Source organism: Rhinichthys klamathensis, unplaced genomic scaffold (genome assembly GCF_029890125.1).
Source record: "Rhinichthys klamathensis goyatoka isolate OS25496 unplaced genomic scaffold, OSU_Roscu_1.1 h1tg000184l_1, whole genome shotgun sequence".
NCBI lineage: Eukaryota > Metazoa > Chordata > Actinopteri > Cypriniformes > Leuciscidae > Rhinichthys > Rhinichthys klamathensis.
Genome location: NW_026606712.1, coordinates 282,306 through 304,109, shown reverse-complemented (window position 1 = coordinate 304,109; position 21,804 = coordinate 282,306). Strand labels below are relative to the sequence as shown.

The following is a 21,804-nucleotide window of genomic DNA, read 5'->3' as shown; positions in this document are numbered from 1 at the left end:
TGTAGCTGAGGAATTTAAAAAAACAACATTAGAACAATGTGTAATATTATATCTGCAGAATTGGCCAACATAAAAAATACGTTGACCCACAAAAATCTCATAAAACAACAACAAAAAATATAGGCTATATTCTATGCATCTATCAATCACAGACAGCTGCGCTCAGATCCCTCGACTAAATGTTTACTAGTCGAATATGCACAAGCATTTCCACTCATCTGAGGTTGTCAAACCACTGCAGTGAATATTTGTCATTGATTAATTTATGTATGTAAAGTCAATTAATATAAAGCTATATAAACGTTAATATAATATAACGTTAAAACGTTAAAGATATTGGCTACTCAACAACCTTCCACCCCTATTGACCATAATTTTTAATGAAGCAATGAGTCGTAATGTATAAAGGCACGTGTCTTTTAAAGACACGTTCCCTTTTTGAAAACGTAATCCATATTTAAATATGTAATATAATCACACGAAGCGCGTGTAGTTGATAGTAGTAAAATCCTGCATGACGTACATCTGTCCACTAGATGGCGCGTTTCTCAAACTTATTCATACTCGGTAAAGTTCGTGACGGCCGTTTCTAATCCTGGGAAAAAAACTCAGTGCCATTTTTTGACAGATGCTTACCAACTTTATATAGACTGAAATGTGCACAAAAAAGTGCAATCTAGTACTAGAAATCACTAGCGGCGCCAGGAATTTGATTGTAGGTGGGCCTCCAGAAAACTGGATGGGCCAGTTAAAATAAGCAACAACAACAACAAAAAAAAAATCATCTCCGTTTCAGCGCTTTTCTGCGGCACTAAGGACAGCGACTCAGTAGCCTACCTGTGTGGCTCTTGTGTCGCTGTCCTCAGCTCAGTGCAGTAACGTTAGCAACTGGGGGGTCGCACACTGGACAAGAAGCGCTGTGCCGCGTCGCGTAGCAGCTACAGGACAACTCGAGGTATCGCACACTGGACGCGCACTTTCTCAGTTTATGGCCAGCAATACTGTTATGTTTAAGGACATGATAATGTCTGTACTATGTTATGATTTTACTGTACAATTAAATACAATCGTTGCCACTTTACCTCAGAGCGTCCGTTAACTGAATGAATTGAGAATATCAGCTGAAAATTCGATAACATCAGCAATTTTCATTCAAGCAGCTGATTTCTGTAAATGAATATAAAACTAAATCAATGTATATTGCAGCACAGTGAAGTCAGTATATACATTAACGACGATTTGAGACAAATACATTTAAATTTATAAAACAAATGGCGCTCTGTGGCGCGGCAGGTTTTTGAACAAGGTCCTGAGCCGTTGCTGGGCGCCGCAGACAGACGACGAATGGCGCCGCCGGTGTGTACACTCGTAGAGAATGTGTTTGAATTTTAAAGACGCGGCGCTGCACTTCTCGTCCGGTGTGCGACCACCTTAAGTCACACGTGGGGTAGAAGCCACTGATTGGTTGAGAAGCTTTCACTCAAAGCTTTCCTCGCACTTGTTTCCTCGGGCTGCTAGAATGAAAATCACTCACTACTCACTATAGGCCTTGGTCAAAATGGGCGGGCCCGGACCTAAAATGGCCGGGCCCAATGGTAGCGCCGCGCGTGGTGCCATGGGAGGATGCGGTAGATGAGGCATATGAGAGGAAGAAACTGTGGTATGCTCATCTGGCCACTGAAGCAGAACAGCGAGGATGGAGAGTCCAGGTTTATCCAGTTGAAGTGGGTTGTCGAGGTTTTGTGGCACACTCTACAACCCGGTTCCTCAGAGACGTCGGATTCAGCGGCCAAGAGTTGCGTCGCACAGTAAAGAACTTATCTGAAGCAGTAGAAAGGAGCAGCAACTGGCTGCGGTTGAGACGGAAAGATTCTAGCTGGCTGTGTAAAGGCCGCCGCGCTACGGTTTCGTAGAATCCTTGAAAAGCTCGAAGAGTCTGTTGGTTTATTTGTATACGTTCCTGTGGATATTGCGTGAATGACAGGTGGTTAGACAGATATTGTGTTTTGCGGTAGGTGGTATGCCACACGGAACCGTTGCCACTGAAACTGCTTTAACGCACCAGTGGGGCTCGACAGCCTTAATCAAACGGGTTGGCGCGTATGGTTGGGTTGCGGAGAGATTGTGAGATTGTGGTTAGGTCTCAGCAGCAGGAGGGATGTAGAGGACAGTAAGCTGGGCTGAGTTGAGTGGAGGACGAAGGGGGGTGACTCTGGGACGCCAGAGTCACTGTCGAGCCCTCTTGAGGGGTCGTGGGCTAGTCGACGAAACACTGAGGACGGAAGGTGCCCACTTGAAGACCCTAGAGATGTCCCCTACTCGGCTCAATCCAGACGGTTGTCGTGCTGGTCCTGTAGTTGCAGCCGTCGCGTCCTAATCTCTCCCCGGGCACCGCAGTGAATGGCTGTCCACGGCTCTGTGTGTGTGTGTGTCTGTGTCTTTGTGTGTGTGTGTGTACAGTAACTTTGATGGGTTAAATGCAGAGGACAAAATCAGAGTATGGGTACTTGGCCTTCACTTCACTATGTTTTATTACCTTTTTGCATTAAGTGACCAAAAAACTACTAAACAATGCTGTGAGGGTGTTACTTATACAACAACCGAGTGAATAACAAAAAAATAATTGTTTCTTCTGACAGTCGTAATCAGTTTCTGTATATTTTTTCCCCTCTTTTGTAAAAGTTTTGGATTATTTTTCTTTTGGAAAAGAAAATGGTAATGAAAAAAAAAATCACATTTTCAGTAGCCTCCCATTAACCACTAGAAGTTTACTGTTCACAGTAATATAAGAATATTTGTACCATTTGAACAAGTATTTGACATTTTAGTTACCAAACCCATGAGTCAACACTTCTTCCATTCTCCATTATCAGGACATCATTTGCATATCACTGTCTCCCTCTACTGGTCAGTCTTCATAAATGCATCAAAAACTAAACTGCAGGACTGGTCATTTATAAAAAATAAAATAAATAAATAAAAAAAGTAAGAAAATGTATTAGAAAACGTAAACAATTCTCTTACATTTTTTTTTTTCTTAATTTGTAAGAAAATGTGTGAGAACATTTATAATCTATAATAAAATTTAATTCTAAATTAAGAACATTTGTAAAAAAAACAACAAAAAAAAAACAATAAAAATCATTAGAAATGTTCTTACAAAAAGGTAGGCCATTTGTTCCAGAAACAGTGTTTGATATGCTGATTGAAAGTCTGTGGAAGGCATAGGACCATAAAATGTTCTTCCAATCATTGCATTCGGTCCGGATGCAATGGTATGATGTCCTCCCTGCCTGTCAACGTATGTATTTTCATACCTCCGTGCACCTGCTCGCCTCGCGCAGACATCACATGTCATAAGCGTGTTTCATGCTATGCAGGGTTAAACAGACGCCAGTCACCTGAGTGCGGCAAACAAACAGCAGCAGCCTTGTACAGTCTCTCCTAAATCAAAACAACGAGCTCATGCTGCATTCATGCCATAATGTTATATGCTTTGAGGTAGTTTAACGCCGTCTCGCCTCCTGACGCTTTGCAGACTCTGCTCTGGCTTTGTGCAATTATTTGTTTTGAAGGAGGCATGGCTTTGGAGACACTCTGAAGGGAGGGTGGGATCTAATCCTTTCAAAGCTAACTTGCTATTGCTAGCCGTTCCGAAAATGTCTTACCCTACCTTTAATTTATACGAAGATTTGTAAGAAAATTAATAAGAAAACTTACATAAAAAAGTTTGTAAGATAATGTATAAACACTTTTTTTGAGAAATGTATAATCTGTTATAAATTTGTAATACAATTCATAATAAAATTATATTTAATATTAAATGTATATTCACATTGCAAGTTGTTTGTGGATTTTTATAGTAGGCCTACATTCATTCCCCTGACATAGCTTAGGCTCCTGCTGGTCTGACACTTCTGAAACCGCTATGGCTATGAACTACTGCCATTTGCCAACAAACTGAGCCAAGATCCTTTAAAATTATTAGATACTGTTAATGCGTTTACAGTGAGATCAAGTGGTGAAACAGTGGAATTTCGAAAGGTTTCAAAACAGGTAAAACGTAAAATGAAGGCAAGCTCACACTTTTGTCCAGATGTTGCTGTCGCAGACTGTCTGCGACAAAACCCCTGGATTACGGCCAAATCAGTGCTCGTTACGGTTGGTATAATACAAAACTATATAGTACAAAGCTGACATAAATAAATATACGAAAAAATGTAAAAAAAAAAAAAAAAAAAAAAAAACCCTAAATAAATATACAAAGAATTGTAAAAAAAACAAAACAAAAATAAATGAGTATTTATACTTTTATTCCCTTATGTATAATTGTATTTTTCCCACATTTATTTAATTCTACTTTTATTTATTTTCACATTTATATATTTATACATTTCTTTGTCTGTATGCTAATGATGGGGGCTTGTTTTACTTCAGACATAGCAATCGAGCTCAGAGTGGCAGTGCTGAAGCTTTGAGGCCAGTGACACCTTGTGGTGTGACCAATAGAAATGCAAGCCGTTGCAAAGTCACAGAGGCAATGAATGACTTATGGGCAATATGGCCAAAACTAAAGTCATTTAATATCACCCTTTAGCCAGTTTAATTTAAACCCTTAAAAAGGTTCAAAAGTTTCATGAAGCAGCGTTTACAAAGCACAATAATAAGAAAAAGTACTACAAATAATAATACTCAATTACTGCAATATCAAAGGTGTTCTTAACCAGTGCTGCTTCTCATAATGATATTCATCCTCTACAAATGAGAAATGTTCCAACAGTGCCGACACTCACAAAAACGTATTGTCTGAACAACACCACAAAGAGAAGCAAATGAGGTTAGCTGTGAAAGATACTTTATTGTTTTCTTCCCAGTGAGTATCATATTAAACAATAACAATAATAATAATATACCCCTGAAAGGCATATGTTCTTTGTGCAAGTCAAATACAGTTAATATAAGTACAAGAGCAACGGTTCTCAGCAGAGTTCGACATTAGAACACATGGGAGTGTTATTAAAAGGAGGAAGAGGGAGGAGATTAGGGCAAAAAACATCTGGACATCAAGTTAATAAATTACAATTATTACTCTTTTAGGATTCATCTCTTAGTTTCATAGTTTTGTTTCACACATGGAAGTAACAAACACTAGAAAGAAAAAGGGAATGGGTCAAATGATGGAGTTCAGAGTACAGATGTGTTTGGGTTCAGAGATTCTTTAGGAATAAGATGTGGATTGAAATGTAAAAAGGCTTCTTGGTGATTAGTAGGCATGGTTGGCCACAAAGAGAGAGTCTCCCGCAGCAGCACCCTTATCTCCTGAGGACACATACTTCCCAACACAGGCCAGGCTGTTGTTCTGGAGATAGAAGCACAAGACAAAAAGAGTAAAGTAGATCTAAACAAACATGAAATGCTTAGCCTCCACCTGAATTAATTAGTCCATGTCTTTTAACAAGTAAAAATACAAGCGAGTTAATATATAGTAACAATTTGCATTACTTTTTTTAATAAATAAATATCTATATATTAAAACATGTTCACACCAGAAATGAAATGAATAAGCCTCAGGCTGAAGGAAATGCAAATTAACACATGTATGGTTAATAAAGTAAGATTAAACAAAGTATACGCATTATCATATTTTATTATTGCAGGTTTGCATACTATTTCACTGTTTTTATTCACTTTTAAGGAACACTGAAACAATAAGCATTATGTTCACACAGCGCACACAACACCTCTGCACTTACTCCCGATTTCTCTCAACATGGGGGCAAGAGAGGTGTCAATAAATGGGAAAACAAAGTAACTTACGTTACTTGTTTTAAAAAGTAACTCATATTTTGCTGCAAATTTAAAAGTAGTTACTTTACTAGTTACTTGAAAAAGTAATCTGATTACGTAACTTGCGTTACCCCCAACACTGTCTCTCTCTGTGTGTGTGTGTGTGTGTGTGTGTGTGTGTGTGTGTGTGTGTGTGTGTGTGTGTGTGTGTGTGTGTGTGTGTGTGCATATGCCTGTCTGTCTCTGTGTGTGTGTGTGTGTGTGTGTGTGCATGTGCCTGTCTGTCTCTGTGTGTGTGTGTGTGTGTGTGTGTGCGCATGTGCCTGTCTGTCTCTGTGTGTGTGTGTGTGTGTGTGTGTGTGTGTGTGCATGTGCCTGTCTGTCTCTGTGTGTGTGTGTGTATTATATATTTATATATACACATACACCCATATCACTAACCAGCAGATTATTTCAAGTTACTGACACTTACAAGAGCTCTCTTTATGAACTCCTCCTGGCAGGCTTTGCCATTCTCCTTCTTGCCAGCCCAGGCTTTGAGGGCAGAGGCCTGCAGGGCACGGCCGTAGGAGAAGGTCAGGGCCCAGGGCCTTTGCAGGGGACACTGGTTCATGGCATTCAGGTTGAGTGTGGCCTCCTCCTCACTCTGGCCTCCAGACAGGAAGGTGATGCCTATATCAAGAAGGGGTGTGGCAATATGGGTCAGAAATTAGGAAATTATAATAATTACACACTCAAGAACTTATCCAGCAGGCCTGTCTCTGTCATGAGCGAGTGAGTAATTGCGTTTTTTTTACTAACCAGGCACAGCAGGAGGAACAGTGCGGCGAAGAGCAGTGACAGTTGCCATGGCGATCTCCTGGGGGGTGTTTTTCTGGGAACAGGCATGGCCGGCAGTCACCATGTTGGGTTTGAGCAGAGTGCCCTCCAAATAAACATGGTGGTCTGACAGGGCCTTGTACACAGCAGCCAGAACCTTCTCAGTCACATACTGGGTCCTCTTCAGGTCATGGTCGCCATCAGGCAAAATTTCAGGCTCCACGATGGGCACAATGCCATGCTAATGAAAAAGGAGATATCATGTCAGTAATACAAGAATACAATTATTTTAATATACACTAGCGTTGAAAAGTTTAGGGTCGGTAAGATTATGCTCACCAAGACTGCATTGATTTGATTAAAAATACAGTAAAACAGTAAGATTGTGAAATATTATTACAATTTAAAATAACTTTTCTATTTTAATATATGTTAAAATGTAATTTATTCCTGTGATGGCAAAGCTGAATTTTTAGCATCATTACACCAGTCTCCAGTGTCACATGATCCTTCAGAAATCCTTCTAATTTGATGCTCAAGAAACTATTACTATCATCAATGTTGGAAAACAGTTCTGCTGCTTAATTTTTCTGTGGAAACAGTTATACATTTTTAATCTTTTTGATACATAAAAGAGAAAGTTCAAAATAACAGCATTTATTTGAAATAGAAATAGTAACATTGTGTCTTTACTGTTGCTTTTGATCTATTTAATGTGTCCATGTTGAATGAAAGTTTACAAAAAGCATTGTGGTGGTGGATACATAGCTGTGTGTGTCTCACCATCTGGCAGATGCTAGCGTAACGAGCGAGCACATTGGCGTTCTCAATGATGGCCAGTCTAGAGGGAGTTGTGGGAGTGATCTTCAGCACAGACCTCCATTTAGCAAAGTCTGCCCCATCCTTCTTATACTGAGCACAACGCTCGTACAGCCCATCCAGACCTGCGAACCGAACGCAGAGAGAAATTAGGGTTTAAAAAGATTCCTAAGCAACTAAGTGAACATTCAATTCCGGTCAAAGTCCATAAAATCCCAACATTTAAGTGGATACAAAAGGATAAAAAAATACCATGTGTAATTTTTACTACCAGATAATCATGGGATTTTCACCTTGTGTGGTGGTCTCTCCATTAGTGCCAGCCAGGGGAACCACACCCTTGTCCACTTTGATGCCAACTACCATGCCCCTCTCCTTAAGGTACTGGGAGAAAATTTTGCCATCATCTGTCTTCTGGTAGAGGGTCTCATGGAAGAGGATGACGCCACCGATGCAGGGCTTTACGCGGTCGTCTGCGGTAAACAGCAGCTGGCGGTACAGTCTCCTGTTCTCCTCTGTGTTCTCAGCATTGATGCTCTGGAATCGCTTTGCCACGCTACCTGCACAGGATCAACGATACGAGATGTTATAAGACGAGCAAATAAACGGGTTACTAATGAATGTGAACTCAACAGCCCAAAGTACCTGTAGACTCATCCGCAGCAAGAATGCCTTTGCCAGGGGCCACAATCCTCTGAGCAATATCGCTCAGCTCCTTCTTCTGCTCTGTTGTGAGGAATGGGTACGCGTGAGGCATCTTGACTCTAGGGAGATAGGTGTGGGAAACAGATTCATATAATCATTCAGATTAGCAGTACAAACTCATGAATCACATAACAAAAACAGTGACCTACGATCAAGAAATGAATCAGGTGACTGGTTAAATCAAGTTCACTTGTGTGTACTTGATCGCAAACTTTACCGAAAATGTATCTTTCAACAAACTACATGATGAAATGTCCTTCGGAGACAAGCATGAATGACCTTGTGCGGCTCACGTAACAGTTAACTTTGCATTAAAACGGAAAAGCGACTAGTGAACGGCTAGCTAACGACAGCGGTCAAATATATTTGCTTTTACTTCTATGTCGGCGCTTTAAATTAAGTAAAAACTCACCAATTAAGACGGGTCGAGGAAGCGATGGTTTCCGAATCACACTTTCAACGTAGCTACTAGTCACGTTATTATGCGGATGCAACGATTTGCAATAAAAGGAAGGAAATTACGAGCAATTTTGCAAGGCTTGACCAATCAGGACGCGAGTCATCTTTTGATGGACAGGGCGTAGAGACGATGATTGGCTGATGTGCTTTGAAAGGCGGGTTTAAGAATGACGCACCAAAAGGGGAGTGGTTTTATTACAATTAGAGGCGGGTACGCGTTCTTGTGATACGTGACAGTTCACATGCACATGCAAGGAAAAACAGACATGGAAATGACATTTTAAAATCCTCTTTGGATGCAAGCGAATAAATGACCTTGACATACGTGTGCTGTGCATTTTAGGAGTATGTTTAACAGGCTATGAATTAAAAGACTAATGAGCTTAAAAAAAAAAGAAGTCTGGTATGTATAACATCAAATTGCATCTCTGTCTACTGGACATTGAACAACCCCACAAAAGGCTCTTAACATTCCAGTAACAAACCTCTTAACTCCCTCCGCTCAAGTTGCATTCAACGAAAGGGCAAATTAAATATAGACAATCATTTAATGGCTGAAATCCAGCTCTATAAGAGGATTTGATTTGTGAAAGAGGTTCTGCTCTTTGTGATGTTGAATTCCAAGCACAGTCAATCAAGCTGGTATTAAATATGATTAATTCATGCCAAAATAACACAGATTATCAGTGTTGTATGAATTATTTTGACAGTAGCCTACATTTTATTATGGTAATCAATGTACAACAATAATAATCATTATTATTTAAAACATTTTAATATTAAAAACTATTATTATTATAATTATCATTATTACTTTGATAAAAAAAAAAACATTTGACAGAAGCAAATACACTTACATAAAAGCAAATAAAAAAGGCAACAGTATATAGGGTAATCTTATTTTTGTAGTCATTTATACTTTGTACTACCAAAAAAAAAAGAAAGTAGAATGCACGTTTTTACCGTGGAGCTGGATGAAGTGAGCGAGAGATACTCCCCAAATGGAGGCAGAGGAGGTCTGGATAGTCTGTGACACTCTTCTGGTGCCAGATGACCTGTATTTATTCAGACGGCGTGACCTTTGACATTCTGTGGGTTTGGCTAATCTTAGCAGCAGGCAAACCCACGATGCAACTGGAGAAGGGCGATGTGACATTCATGTACATTGGCATGCAGCAAAGAAAGGTTAAAGAGAAAGGCAGTGAGTGTCATGGACAAGGCACATGATTATTAATGTTGCTGCTACATGCATGAAGTATAATACAATCCCTATTAAATAATGATGAAAAGGGAGACTGGTGGTCTATAGATGACTGCAATAACCCGATTGAATCTTCCGCATGATGTTCTTTAATATTACTCCATGCAGTCCTTACAAACCTCCTGAGCCCACGAGATAACTGTCATCAGAAAAGGGATCTACTGACATGAGATCTTCTGTCATGACCTTTCATCTTTTAAATGTCTTCTCTACATATTCCCTATAATAAGCAAGAGCTACATGTCTGACCAATTCATGAAGGTATAGAAAAAATAGAAAACCTTTATAGAAACATTTAGAAACTAGGAACAAATACATTTTTGCAAATGCATGAAAACAAATGAAGCCACCAGAAAATCTAAGACAATCAAACAATGAATATAAAAGTGAATTCTCTAATATTTTACCACCAATGCTCGATAGATAATAATACTACTGTACACAAAAGCCTTTTGCATGAAAGAAAAACTTTAATTCATTTTAAAACCACACAGTTACAAAAATAGCGCATATTTATATATAAAAAAATTGATACAAAAAAACTCATTTCAACTTAAATTTTGCCTGACAACAGAGAAAAGTGACAGAAGTGACTAAGTCACAGCAGGTTTACTTTGTAAGCCATACAAAAAAAATGGCTGTAAGCATTAAAAAATATGGCCACATACATAACTGTAACATATTTCACACAATACAATATGCACACATATTTCACAGGATGATGTCCTGTAAACAATTACATTAGTAAACATTAGAACTAGCTTTTATTACCTTTGTACAGTATTACAGTATGTATCACAAAAATGATTATTACAATCTAAAATTGGTAAGTCAGCGCTATATGAACATGTATCTTATATACAGTCCACACAAAGACATCTGTGCCAGAATGAGATATATTTAACAGCATGTGTGGTTTATAGATTCCTCTCTTCTCTTTGTATGGCTCGTAACTGAAGAACAAATGTCCATCATACCAAGTACAATGATACCACAGAGAAACACATTCGCTACACAAAGCATAATTCATTATTGCTGACTAGGAAACTAGAAAAGACACTTTTTTAAAAAAATAAATGTAAAAGTTTGTAAATATGACCTTTTGTGAGGAAATGTAAAAATTCATTAAACGTCATGCTTTAAAAATCCATGGCACAGCTTAAAGCCTTAACCTTAGCTTCAGTCTTCTATTGTTCTGTAGTGATTGTGTATTTCAGGAATTACAGCAGTTTGGAAAACTGGCATCACACTATGACTTAAATATGTCCAATAACCATTATACTACAATAGTATGTACTGTGTTTACAGTGTATATTATGTTTTATTAAGCATTTATTAATCTTGCTCACTTCGTCCATACATGGCTCAACTAAACAATGTATATTCCCAATCCCAATAAATGCACATCTAAATCTTTTAGAACCGATGTTTTAAAGGTTAATTTTGGTTAAATCAATGACCGTGAATAGGAAGGATGCTGTAATGTCTCCCAAATGATACAAACATTACAGAACAACCACAGACTGAATCACAGTTTCTCTGGCTATCTTAAAACATACCTAAGTGTCACTTGGAGTTGGAATTTAAGGCATCTTTTAAAGTGAGGTGGGTCTTCCTCTTTTCCTCCACCTTTCCTTCTACTTAAACTTGATCTCAAAGCAGAAGCAGTTGATGGAGTCACACTCTGGTGGTTGACAGGTACAAGCACAATCCCACATCGCACACTGCAATAAGAAGAAATGATGATGAACAAGAAAAACCTGCTGACAGTATCAGGAGGTTTATACCACTTCTGTTCATATTTAAAGGAAGGTGGGGCTCCTGACCGTAAATTTAGGTTAGGCAGATTCTGGGTCTTAGCACTAGTTTATGATAAACATTTTGTAAGCTTTATATCCCAATCGCTGAACACATTAGACACACATTGCGTTATTCAGCCTGAGGGTGGTGCTCTAATGATGATTGACAGACAAACGACAAACGCATAGAATGCCATCTAGAATGACCTTAATTTATTATTTATTGCGTCCGAATGTGGTTTTGTGTATTACCGTATATAGAGCGAGAAGAAATGATGACAGAGCGATTTAGTGCACGCACTGAGACGAGAGAGGTATGTATCAACTCGTCTTAGTTAAGGGAATAACATAGTTTAATATGAAAAAACGGTGGAGTATCCCTTTAAGACAAATGCTAACCAAGTATTTGAAGGTTGAGCATGTGAGATCATTGGCTACTGATATAGAAGGAACTAATCACCAGTGCTCTATAGAGAATGATGTGATTGTAAGCAGATCGGGTTAAAGACCTATTAGCCTGCGCCATCTTGAGTTTCAAGACAGAACTTTACAGTATTTAATGCACTAAAATAAACAGACAATGTATTTTTATTAACTAACATTAAAAAAGGTTAGTAAATGCTTTAGAATTATATTGCACATAGTTACTTGTTGTTAACTAATGCTAACAAATCAGACTTTTATTATAAAGTGTTACCAAGGCATTTAATTGGCCTTCGGAGAGCATATAACCTTAAACAATCAAAAACTTTGGGAGTTTCCCACCAATGAAAAAACTATTTTACGATTGCTGAAATTTGTCTAAGGTTGCAAAATTGTGGCAAAAACAATGCAGTGTGCATCCAGCTTAAAACAAAAAGAAATTGGCGACATATGACTTACATTAGGGGAGGGACAGGAGTAGTCCAGGCAGGATCGCAGAGAGGGTGGACGACAGTCACATGACTGGGCACACACTAAACAGTACTCACAAGGAGAGAAACCTGCACAGCAATCTGAACACCGTGGATCACACTTGGCCTGTGAAGAGAGCGAGAGACAAGTGTGATCCACAGTGCCAAAATGACTCAAAAGAGACAACTGTAAACAGCAGGAAGTGAGATTCAGAGCAAGGCAACTGTGAAAAGTGTATACTTACTGGACTTAGTGTATAGCAACAGCCATTAATATTTACTCAAGTAGATTGTTCAGCAATTTGGCTTACAGTAACGTTTCATGAAGTTTCTTCAGAAAGAGGAACTGATGATGTTGAAGTACCTTGATACAGTGGTGACACCACAGCACAGCCGCAAGGACCATCATATAGAGTCCCACAGAGATCATGATGATGGCAGGCAGCGGGAGAGAGAGAGCCCACACAGGAACAGCCTGACAGAGTCGAAGGAAACAGCACTTGATTTCACTAGACATCACTACAGCTTATGGAAAAATCTCCTTTTTTATGTAATAAGAATAAGTACTTTTTGAGAGATTAGTCATTTATTTCGTTTTTAAAATAAAAAAATAACATCCTTCAAATCCTTCTTGGATTTTTCTTTTTAAAATCCCAATGAAATATAAAAAATGTGAAACATTTACTTTTTTTATAATAATATGGTTAATTTAAATAGGCTAGCGTATATCCCGGGCTCAGACGTTTCACATGAACAATTATATGGACAATGGACATTTGCCCAGTCCAGAACAAGAGATAATGCAGTTGCAAACATTGTGCAAACATTTAAATCCATGACAAAGAACTGTAACATTGTCTAGACAATGCAGAAGGTAGACAGTAAAAAATATCATGAAGCAAATACACAACATGACTGATAATAATGGAAGAACACATTATGACTGATAATCTGGGATTTGGGCTGTGATCTGAAGCATATACAAATTATGACTGATAATATTGGGCAAACAAATTATTTGTATTCATGGATACAGATAATTGTCCTAAGTGTCAGGCGAGTGAGTTAAATAGCTTTGGTGCTATAACAGAAAAAGACCTGCCACCCATTGATGATAGGTAAAATCTAGGAACACAGAAAAGTTCACACCCTTAAGGTTGGAGTGATCAAGAGGGAATATAGGGTGAAAGTATGTCAGAAAGATAGGAGGGAGCAAGACCATTGAGTGACTTAAAGTATGGAATGATACAGGCAGCCAGTGGAGGCTAAATAGGATGGGAGTAATTTGAGCAGATCATGTAGTGTAAGTTAATATTCTTGCAGCAGAATTTTGAATATTGCAAGCGGGAGATAGAGTGTGAAGGTAGTCAATGTGTGATGTAATAAATGTATGTACTAATTAATTATTCAGCATCTTTTGGGCTGAAGTAGGGACTAAGTTGGGCGAATAGGGCAAAGTTGGAGGATCAGTGAAGAATCTAGATGAATCCAGGTGTGCCTGATTGTTGTTACTGAGGCCAGGCACACCTGGATTAATCAGTTTGTCCAATAATGGCAGACAGGAAACAAAGGAGCTGGCTAAAGTTCAGGAAGTACTGCAGCTGTGCATAAAGCCAATTGAACTCAGTTCATTATTGATTTACTTTCCTCAGTTATTGAAACGAATTTAGCCTATTCAACACAGAATGCACTGTCTTCAACTGAATGACTGTTTACGTTTGTCTTTTTAGAGCTGCTTTACATCCGAATTGAATTCTGTTTGCATCATGGAATCATTGATCTCCTGTTTATCACTGTAAAGCTGCTTTGAAACAATCTGTATTGTATAAAGAAGAGCAAAAACAAAGGGGACTTGAATTGATAGTAACAACCGTTGAGGAACTATGTGCAAGTTTGCTTGAGTCTGAAAGCTGGGATTTCTGTCAAAATAACTTTACCGAAATAAAAAACAATCTGAATCAAATTATGACGGAACACCTATTAAATACAGGAGAAGTTAATTAGTGTGCAAATTAGTGTGCATTTAAATATGCACGATCTTTTCTTCGTCTTATTATTATAATTAAAAAAGTATTGCGCAGTATGGTTAAAAAAAAAATTGAAAACACTAAAACTTAATTTGTAAGGGAAAAAAACGTTAGTAGCTTGAACGCTTGGTTATACGCGACTTGAAGACGCAGCTGCTGTAATGTTAGATGCATTTAGCAGCTACACAGTTTGATGTCCAACAAACAGATCTTAATTTAAATGACGTAGCACAAAACACAAAACGATCTTACATACCATTATAACGTCCCTGCATTCCCAGTGGAATTGAACAGGGTTTTCAGTTATCAGGAGATTTCTTTAATTTAATTCAACCAGATGTTTACTCGTATAGCACATTTTTCTACAGCGAAGCTGCTGATCAATGTTGTCCTAGCAACCGCGAAACAACTTCCTATGAGTGTACGGCGACATGGAAGGACCAAACTTAATCTTCTTCTTCTTCTTCTTTGGATTTTTACGGCAGCTGGCATCCATTGAGTTGCATTACTGCCAAACCAAACTTAATCCATATTGAAAACATCATAAAAAGTCCGACAGTGGAATGGAAACGAATACTGCAATGCATGCAGACGTCTGTGCTATACGAATATTAACCCTTTTTTTTAGCGTTTATATAAAGTAATTCAAATTACTTCAATTTAAATGAGTTAAACAAATAAAAAAAAGCTAGAAGCCATTTAAAGTTTTCTTAGTGTATTTGTGTAATTTATATGTGCATATTACTACTGTTTGTGCGGACAGATTTGTAATACCATAAACATATTGTTAGGTTTAGTCCTCCAGTGTTATTTTTTTGGATAGGTATGCCTGGGAAAATTACAGAAAAAAGATCTCTCTTCTCTTGTTTTTTTTATTTATTTATTTTTTTAAATCCCCCTTTAAAAGGGGTTTCCAAGCGTTTATTATGTTATTAACTTTATTAAACCAAATCTTTAATAATTTAAACTGAATAAATATTTAATTTATTAATTCATTCACTCAATAATGTACTCGGTTACTAACGTAACCTATGTTCCCTGAGAGTAGGTAACGAGTATTGAGTAGCTATATGCAGTGGGAAAACTCCTTTTCTCGAGAATATTTAAGCCATAATTTTAAAACGCAGTGCAGCTGCACAGCAAGCACAGAGCAGAGTGTCTAGCTTGCTCATTGGCTGCGCTGCAGCAACTGCATGAACCTATCGCGAGGTGGCTGAGACTCGCGAACTAATCGGGTCGCTTCGCGCCCAGGGCGCATCAGAAACCTGCCAGAATGGGCGTGGCTTATGGCTATTTAAGCAGACCATTTCGCCAAAGAACCAGGTTAAATCGACTGAAGTGACAGCACCTGAGCCAAGCGTAAGAGCACGCAATGCTCGTTCCCTACTTTCAGGGAACCGAGGTTACGTTAGCTAGTGACTTCGTCCTGAACCATTACCTGTTAAGTGGCCCGAGGTCAACAGTAAAGTTTGAAAGTCACAATTCCCTCCAAGGACCGGACAAAAGGTCAGGCCCTTTATTGAGGTATAATGTTTTAGAGGGCTAGATACCCCGCTGATGGCCTGCCAGGCCTCGGCCCATGTAGCTAGGGGTTGAATGAAATCTGGGGGCAGGCCGTCGTGTAACGGGGACTCGACCGCCCGAACTTTGAGAGCTAGAAATATATTCTTTTCGAGTGTGTTTGGGTTTGCTATAAAGGTTGCATTTGTTATCAGTGGCGCGTGCTTTGTAATGGGCCTGGTGTCTGATTTTTGAACATTTCCAGCCGGCCGAACTGTAAGGGGGGCTGTTAGGAAAACATTCAGTTCTCGCTCTGTTTGAGCTGCTGCTAAAACAGCATTTTTCTGCAGTGGTGCGCGCCTTACAGCCATTGACTTCAGTTATAAGGAGGGTTTATAGAAAAGTGCTCTTTTTGTGCTTTATTTGGGTCGCTGTTAAAACAGTGTTTGTTTGTAGGGGTGCGTGTTTTGTAACGGGCCCACTTACTACAGTTAGAACATCTCCAGTTACCTGAACTGAAGAGGGGACTGAGAGAAGTGCACAAGCTTTCTTCGAGGGAGGTCCAGCCGTGGCGGGACTTAAACCCTCTCTTTTCCCCCCTGTCGTTTGACTAGGAGGGCTTCCGAGGCTCAGGGTCCAACACAAGCTTGGGTCGGGGGCCCTGATGTACCAGGAACGGGTAGTGCTTTGCAGGCTTTAGGCGAGCTTCAGCCGCTGGGCGGGGCTGAGAAGTAGGTGGCGCGGGCTTAACTGGCTGAGGGGGCGGCGCTTTCTTAGGGCGCTCTGAATCCGAACTTGAACTCCTGGACAGAAAGTGTCGCATGGCCTGCGGCGATTTCTGCGCCCCAGAGAAGCGCTCAGAGAATCCCTTCACCGCTGGACCGAAGAGGCCTTTGTTGGAGATTGGGGCATCGAGGAAAGCGGTTCTCTCCGCATCCTTGATCTCCGTAAGGTTCAGCCAGAGGTGGTGCTTCAGCACAACCAAACTGGCCATACCTCTGCCGATATCCTGGGTGGTGGTCTTGGTGGCGCGCAGGGCTAAGTCAGGGGCGCTGCGCAAGTCCCCGAAGGCCTCAGGGTCCGGGCCAGTCTCATCCATAGAGCGGAGCAGCTTGGCCTGAAACACTTGGAGGATTACCATGGTGTGCAAAACCGATGTAGCCTGGGCAGTTGGGGTGTAAGCGCGACCGGCGAGGGCTGATGTTGTTCTGGGACCGCCTTGGTTCTCCATCCGCTAAAGGTGGGCGGGCGGGCAGAGATACGCAGCCACATATTCCTCTAGGGGGGGCAACATGTTGTAGACCTTCTCCTCAGCACTGTCAATAGTGGAGAGCGTTGCGGAAGTTGATTTTTTTAAGCGAGCCGAGTAAGGGGCGCGCCATAATTTAGTCAGCTCGTCATGTACCTCGGGGAAGCAGGGTGCTGGTCTTTGACGAGGGGTCTGCTGACGCCCCGGCAGATACCACCCGTCGAGGCGGCTTATGGTGGGCTCCTGAGGCGGGGACCACTCGATGTCGAGGCCTTTGACAGCTTTAGTGAGGACGCGAATAAGTTTTGGCTTGGGACTGAAGGGCGGGACCAACTGTCGAGCCCGGCCAGTCTTCTCCCTCAGATGCAGCCAGAGATAGGCTGTCGTCTCCATCTTCCTCAGATGTGCCAAACGAAACGAGTCCTGCCGCTTGAGGGGAGGGGCATAGATCCGTTTTCGAGAAAAGCACCGATGAGGGGGTCTCGCGAGGAGAGAGCGAAGCACGCGGGGACTGGGCCGGCGTGGGCTCGATCGGTTCAGGCATCCTTTGGCCTCGTCGCTTCTTCCGTCGCGGCTCGAGGAAGGAAGGAAGCTTGCGGGGCGGGGTCGCTGTCCAAAAGGAGAGCTAGCCGCGAGCGCAGGATGGAGATGGGCAGGCTCTTGCAGTGCGGGCAGCCGCCATTGTAGAGTGCAGTCTCTGCGTGAGCGAGTCCCAGGCATGGGGCGCACTCGCTGTGTCCATCAGTTTCATGCAGAAAAGCTCTGCAATAAGTACATCCGGAACGCGCCATTTGCAACAACACCATAGAAATTTGCTCTTTTTCTCTTTCAGCTGTCTTTCAGTGTCATGACGGCGAACACACAGAAGTAGCAAAAAGGATATAAGGCTAACATTTTATATCCTGCATTAACTTTTCATATGGTATTTTCATACAAGGTTATATATTAATTTAGATTTTTTATTACCTGCAATATGCTCCTTAACGGCGATTCAGGGGAAGGCGGCACCGAGTTGAAGGTGCCACGTCCGCTGAACAGGTCGCTCGTTCCGCTGCAGGGGCTCGTCGATGGCGAAGGCTCGGAGATCAGCGAAGAAGATGTTCGCTAAAGGAGATTAAATCTGATTCTATGGCGAAATGGTCTGCTTATATAGGCATAAGCCACGCCCATTCTGGCGGGTTCGACGCGATTGGTTCACCCGTCTCTGCACTGCGTTTTAAAATAATGGCTACAATATTCTAGAGAAAAGGACTTTTCCCACTGCGTATAGCTACACAATACGAAGTAAACATTCTCCAAAAGGGAACTACATTTTTTCCTGCTTAGACTAGCCGAATGTCGCAGGTGAGAAAAGAGAAAGAGAGAGTCCTCAAGATAGATTTAGACTTTTAGCTCACTGTCCAGGAAATGAAGGCTCAAGAGAATCTTCTGAAAGAAATTGAGAATTACATTTTAACAGTAACCTACAGACAGAAAATGAAGAGAGCTAAACTGACAGAATAGTGCTGCTGACATCTGTCCCAACACCCTGAATTCAGACCAAACCATCGAGTGTAAATATTTAAGCTGAGATGAAACAGCGAGAGGATGCTGTGGTCAGGTACTGTAAAATAGAAATTAATTTCAATGATGGTGATGTTATTTAAAAACATACATGGAGTAGTCGGCTACAGTTCTCATTCTGGTCCTCAACAGGCTAAATGGAGCTAAAAGTGATGAAACCAGTCCTATTCTCTCTGATATGCCCATAAGTTTTGAAAATGGGAATTTCTCTAATCTATAAATGCCAGTTCCATGGCCATCCTTAAGGGGGTGCAACCTCGCAGCAACAAACCTTCTTCTTCATAACCTCTGCAATTCGTTCTGGCATGCCGGATATCAGCTTCTTGGACAAATCCTGAGTGATGGGGATCCATTCTTGCCTTTTTAGTGATTGGAGTTGGATTCTGCTTGTCCACTTGCCTTTTGAGGATTGACCACAGGTTCTTTATGGGATTAAGATCTGGGGAACTGCCTAGCCACAGATCCAAAATCTCAGAGCCACTTCATTATCACTCTTGCCCTGTGACATGGTGCTTCATCATGCTGAAAAATGAATGGATCATCACCAAATTGCTCCAGGATTGTTGTGAGAATTTGCTCCTGCAGGACATTTTGATACCATTCTTTAGTGTTTTTGGGCAGAATTGTGAGAGAGCCCATTCACTTGAATCAAAAGCAGCGCCACACATGGATGGTCTCGGGATGCTTCACTGTTGGCACGACACAGGAGTCATGGTAGCATTCACTTTCTCTTCTCCGGACAAACGGTTTTCCAGATCTCCCAAACAGTCTTCTGCACCAGTCTTCTGCTGTCCAATCCTTGTACTTCCTGCAGCTCTTCAGTCTGTCCTTGATGTATTTCTTGTAGAGAAGTGGCTTCTTTGCTACCCTTCTTGACTCCAGCCCGTTGTCCAGAACTCTTGGCCTCACTGTGCGTGCAGATGCTCTCACTCACACACACACACACACACACACCTGCTGCCGATACTGAGCAGCTCTGCACTGGTGTGGTGACACGATTCTGTAGCCGACTCCTCAGGAGGAGACTGTCCTGGTGCTTGCTGGATACTGTGGGACGTCCTATAGCCTTCTTCACTGCAGTTGAACCGCTCTCATTGAAGTTCTTGATAATCTGGTAAATGGTTCTTTCAGGTGCAACATTATTTGCAGCAATTGCCTTGCATGTGAAGCCATTTTGATGCACATCTTTATTTGGAGGGAACCATTGTTAACACAAGAACATAAGGATTGGAAGCACTTCTTCATTCCTTTTAAAGTAATCAGTCTGCTCTTATAATCCAATCAAAACGGTGTAGTACTCATTCACACTTTCCCATGTGCTGATGATATGATCAGTGGAATGATGTTAAGTGGACATTTGGTGCCAGGGCCAAAATACAGTGAAATGTGTATTATTTTTTTATCACACAAAAAGGTCAGTGAAGCTTTTAAAATGCATTTGATCACTCTGCACAATAATCTAGAAACAATGTGAATCAACAACACAGCAACTGAAGCAGAATGCTTATGGTTTTTACCTAATCATGGATCAGTTTTTTTTATAATTTTTTTTAGACATTACAATTAGTAAAATTAAAAAGGAAGAGTAGCCTGATTAACCAAGCCAAACCAAACAAACAAAACAAGCATGCAATTTAATAAAACAACACATATTTTAGAGACTTCATATAACATAATAAAAAAAATTGCTGTTGGTTTGTAAAAGGTATTTTCATGCTTGGGCTTCGTTGAATTTTCAACACTGTTCTGACCAGCAGGCATCACCAGCGTGTGGCATTTCCAGGCTCCAGCAATTGGAAACATTGAATCAATTGGTTCAATCAATGGATTGAAGCAATTGGTTCATTTGATTCAAAGTATCCCATCACTATACACTGAAAAATATGTTTAGTCAGTTCAACTTAAAAAATGTATTTCATGTGGTAACATCTACAATAACTGGTTTTGTTGAAATTAAATAAATTATTTAAGATTACTGATTTTAACTGAATTCAACCAACCTGAAAAACAAGGTTTTACTGAAGCATTTCTGTCAGTAGATATAACCTGATTTATCCAGCTAGTTAAAATTACTTAATAATTTTGATATAGTATTTTTTGTTCTAATCTATATGATGAAAGTCCTTTTCCAGCTTGATGTAAATACACTCAAAAAATAATTAATTACCCTTATTTAATTTCATTGAAGATATTTTTACATACAACTTAATTTAGTTTATTCAAAAGAAATCAGTTTAGTTGGATTAACAGTGTTGTTCATCATTATGCACAATGTATATAATGAACTACTAAGGAAAGATAGGTGTCAGTACTTATATTAGCATAGAACATTGAGTGCCCACAGTTCACAGGCGCTACTCTTCACCACTATGGTAACCGCACAATTCAGTAACAGAAAGTCCTCTGGGCTTCTTCGTAAATGGGTTACACTTAGCTTCCTCCCGGTCAAAAACGGACGAAGCCTTAAAATTTAACTTTATTTTTTCCCAGGATAACCAATCAAATATATTTTTGTTCTATAATATTTTCTAATTAATATTTAGAATTTTTAGAGTTTTTTATGATACTTTGCATTAATTATATAATTTTTATGAGCTATTTTTTTCCATTAGAATTAATATATATATTTTTATTTTATATTTTATATTTTATAACTTTATTTTTTCCCAGGATAACCAATCAAATATATTTTTGTTCTATAATATTTTCTAATTAATATTTAGAATTTTTAGAGTTTTTTTATGATACTTTGCATTAATTATATAATTTTTATGAGCTATTTGTTTCCATTAGAATTAATATATATATTTTTATTTTATATTTATTTAATTTTTTTTTCAATAAATGCAACATTTCACATCAAAATAGAGTGCCAGCCTTAAAAAAAAATGTTCAAGTAGAAGAGCGCCATCTAGTGGCTTTA

General features: G+C 39.9%; 2 protein-coding genes across 3 annotated transcripts; both read right to left on the bottom strand.

The window, feature by feature from the left end:
• Nucleotides 1–4,833: 4,833 nt before the first annotated feature.
• On the bottom strand, nt 4,834–9,701 carry aldoaa (aldolase a, fructose-bisphosphate, a). Of its 2 annotated transcripts, none has more exons than XM_056261599.1 (7): nt 9,553–9,701; nt 8,071–8,189; nt 7,719–7,985; nt 7,390–7,550; nt 6,589–6,847; nt 6,260–6,459; nt 4,834–5,359 (listed from the first exon to the last, which is right to left on the bottom strand). In XM_056261599.1, the coding sequence occupies exons 2-7, from the start codon at nt 8,180–8,182 to the stop codon at nt 5,264–5,266; spliced, it is 1,095 nt and encodes a 364-aa protein (XP_056117574.1). In that variant the 5' UTR covers nt 8,183–8,189; nt 9,553–9,701; the 3' UTR covers nt 4,834–5,263. The 2 variants fall into 2 exon arrangements, with proteins under 2 accessions (XP_056117574.1, XP_056117575.1); XM_056261600.1 differs by lacking the exon at nt 9,553–9,701 and adding an exon at nt 8,543–8,600.
• A 1,219-nt stretch (nt 9,702–10,920) lies between these two features.
• On the bottom strand, nt 10,921–14,957 carry si:ch211-198p11.6 (uncharacterized). Its single transcript, XM_056261696.1, has 4 exons — nt 14,826–14,957; nt 12,907–13,017; nt 12,532–12,669; nt 10,921–11,574 (listed from the first exon to the last, which is right to left on the bottom strand). Exons 1-4 carry the CDS (start codon nt 14,826–14,828, stop codon nt 11,488–11,490), a joined length of 339 nt encoding a protein of 112 aa, XP_056117671.1. The 5' UTR covers nt 14,829–14,957; the 3' UTR covers nt 10,921–11,487.
• Nucleotides 14,958–21,804: the final 6,847 nt, after the last annotated feature.

Coding starts and splice junctions, on each gene's coding strand:
- aldoaa (XM_056261599.1), bottom strand. CDS start 8,182: ATGCCTCACGCGTACCCATTCCTCACAACAGAGCAGAAGAAGGAGCTG. Junction 7,551..7,718: donor TGGAGAGACCACCACACAAG/GTGAAAATCCCA, acceptor TTCGGTTCGCAG/GTCTGGATGGGCTGTACGAG. Junction 6,460..6,588: donor TGTTCCTCCTGCTGTGCCTG/GTTAGTAAAAAA, acceptor TTCTTGATATAG/GCATCACCTTCCTGTCTGGA.
- si:ch211-198p11.6 (XM_056261696.1), bottom strand. Junction 12,670..12,906: donor GGTGTCACCACTGTATCAAG/GTACTTCAACAT, acceptor CTCTCTTCACAG/GCCAAGTGTGATCCACGGTG. Junction 11,575..12,531: donor ACTCCTGTCCCTCCCCTAAT/GTAAGTCATATG, acceptor TTCTTATTGCAG/TGTGCGATGTGGGATTGTGC.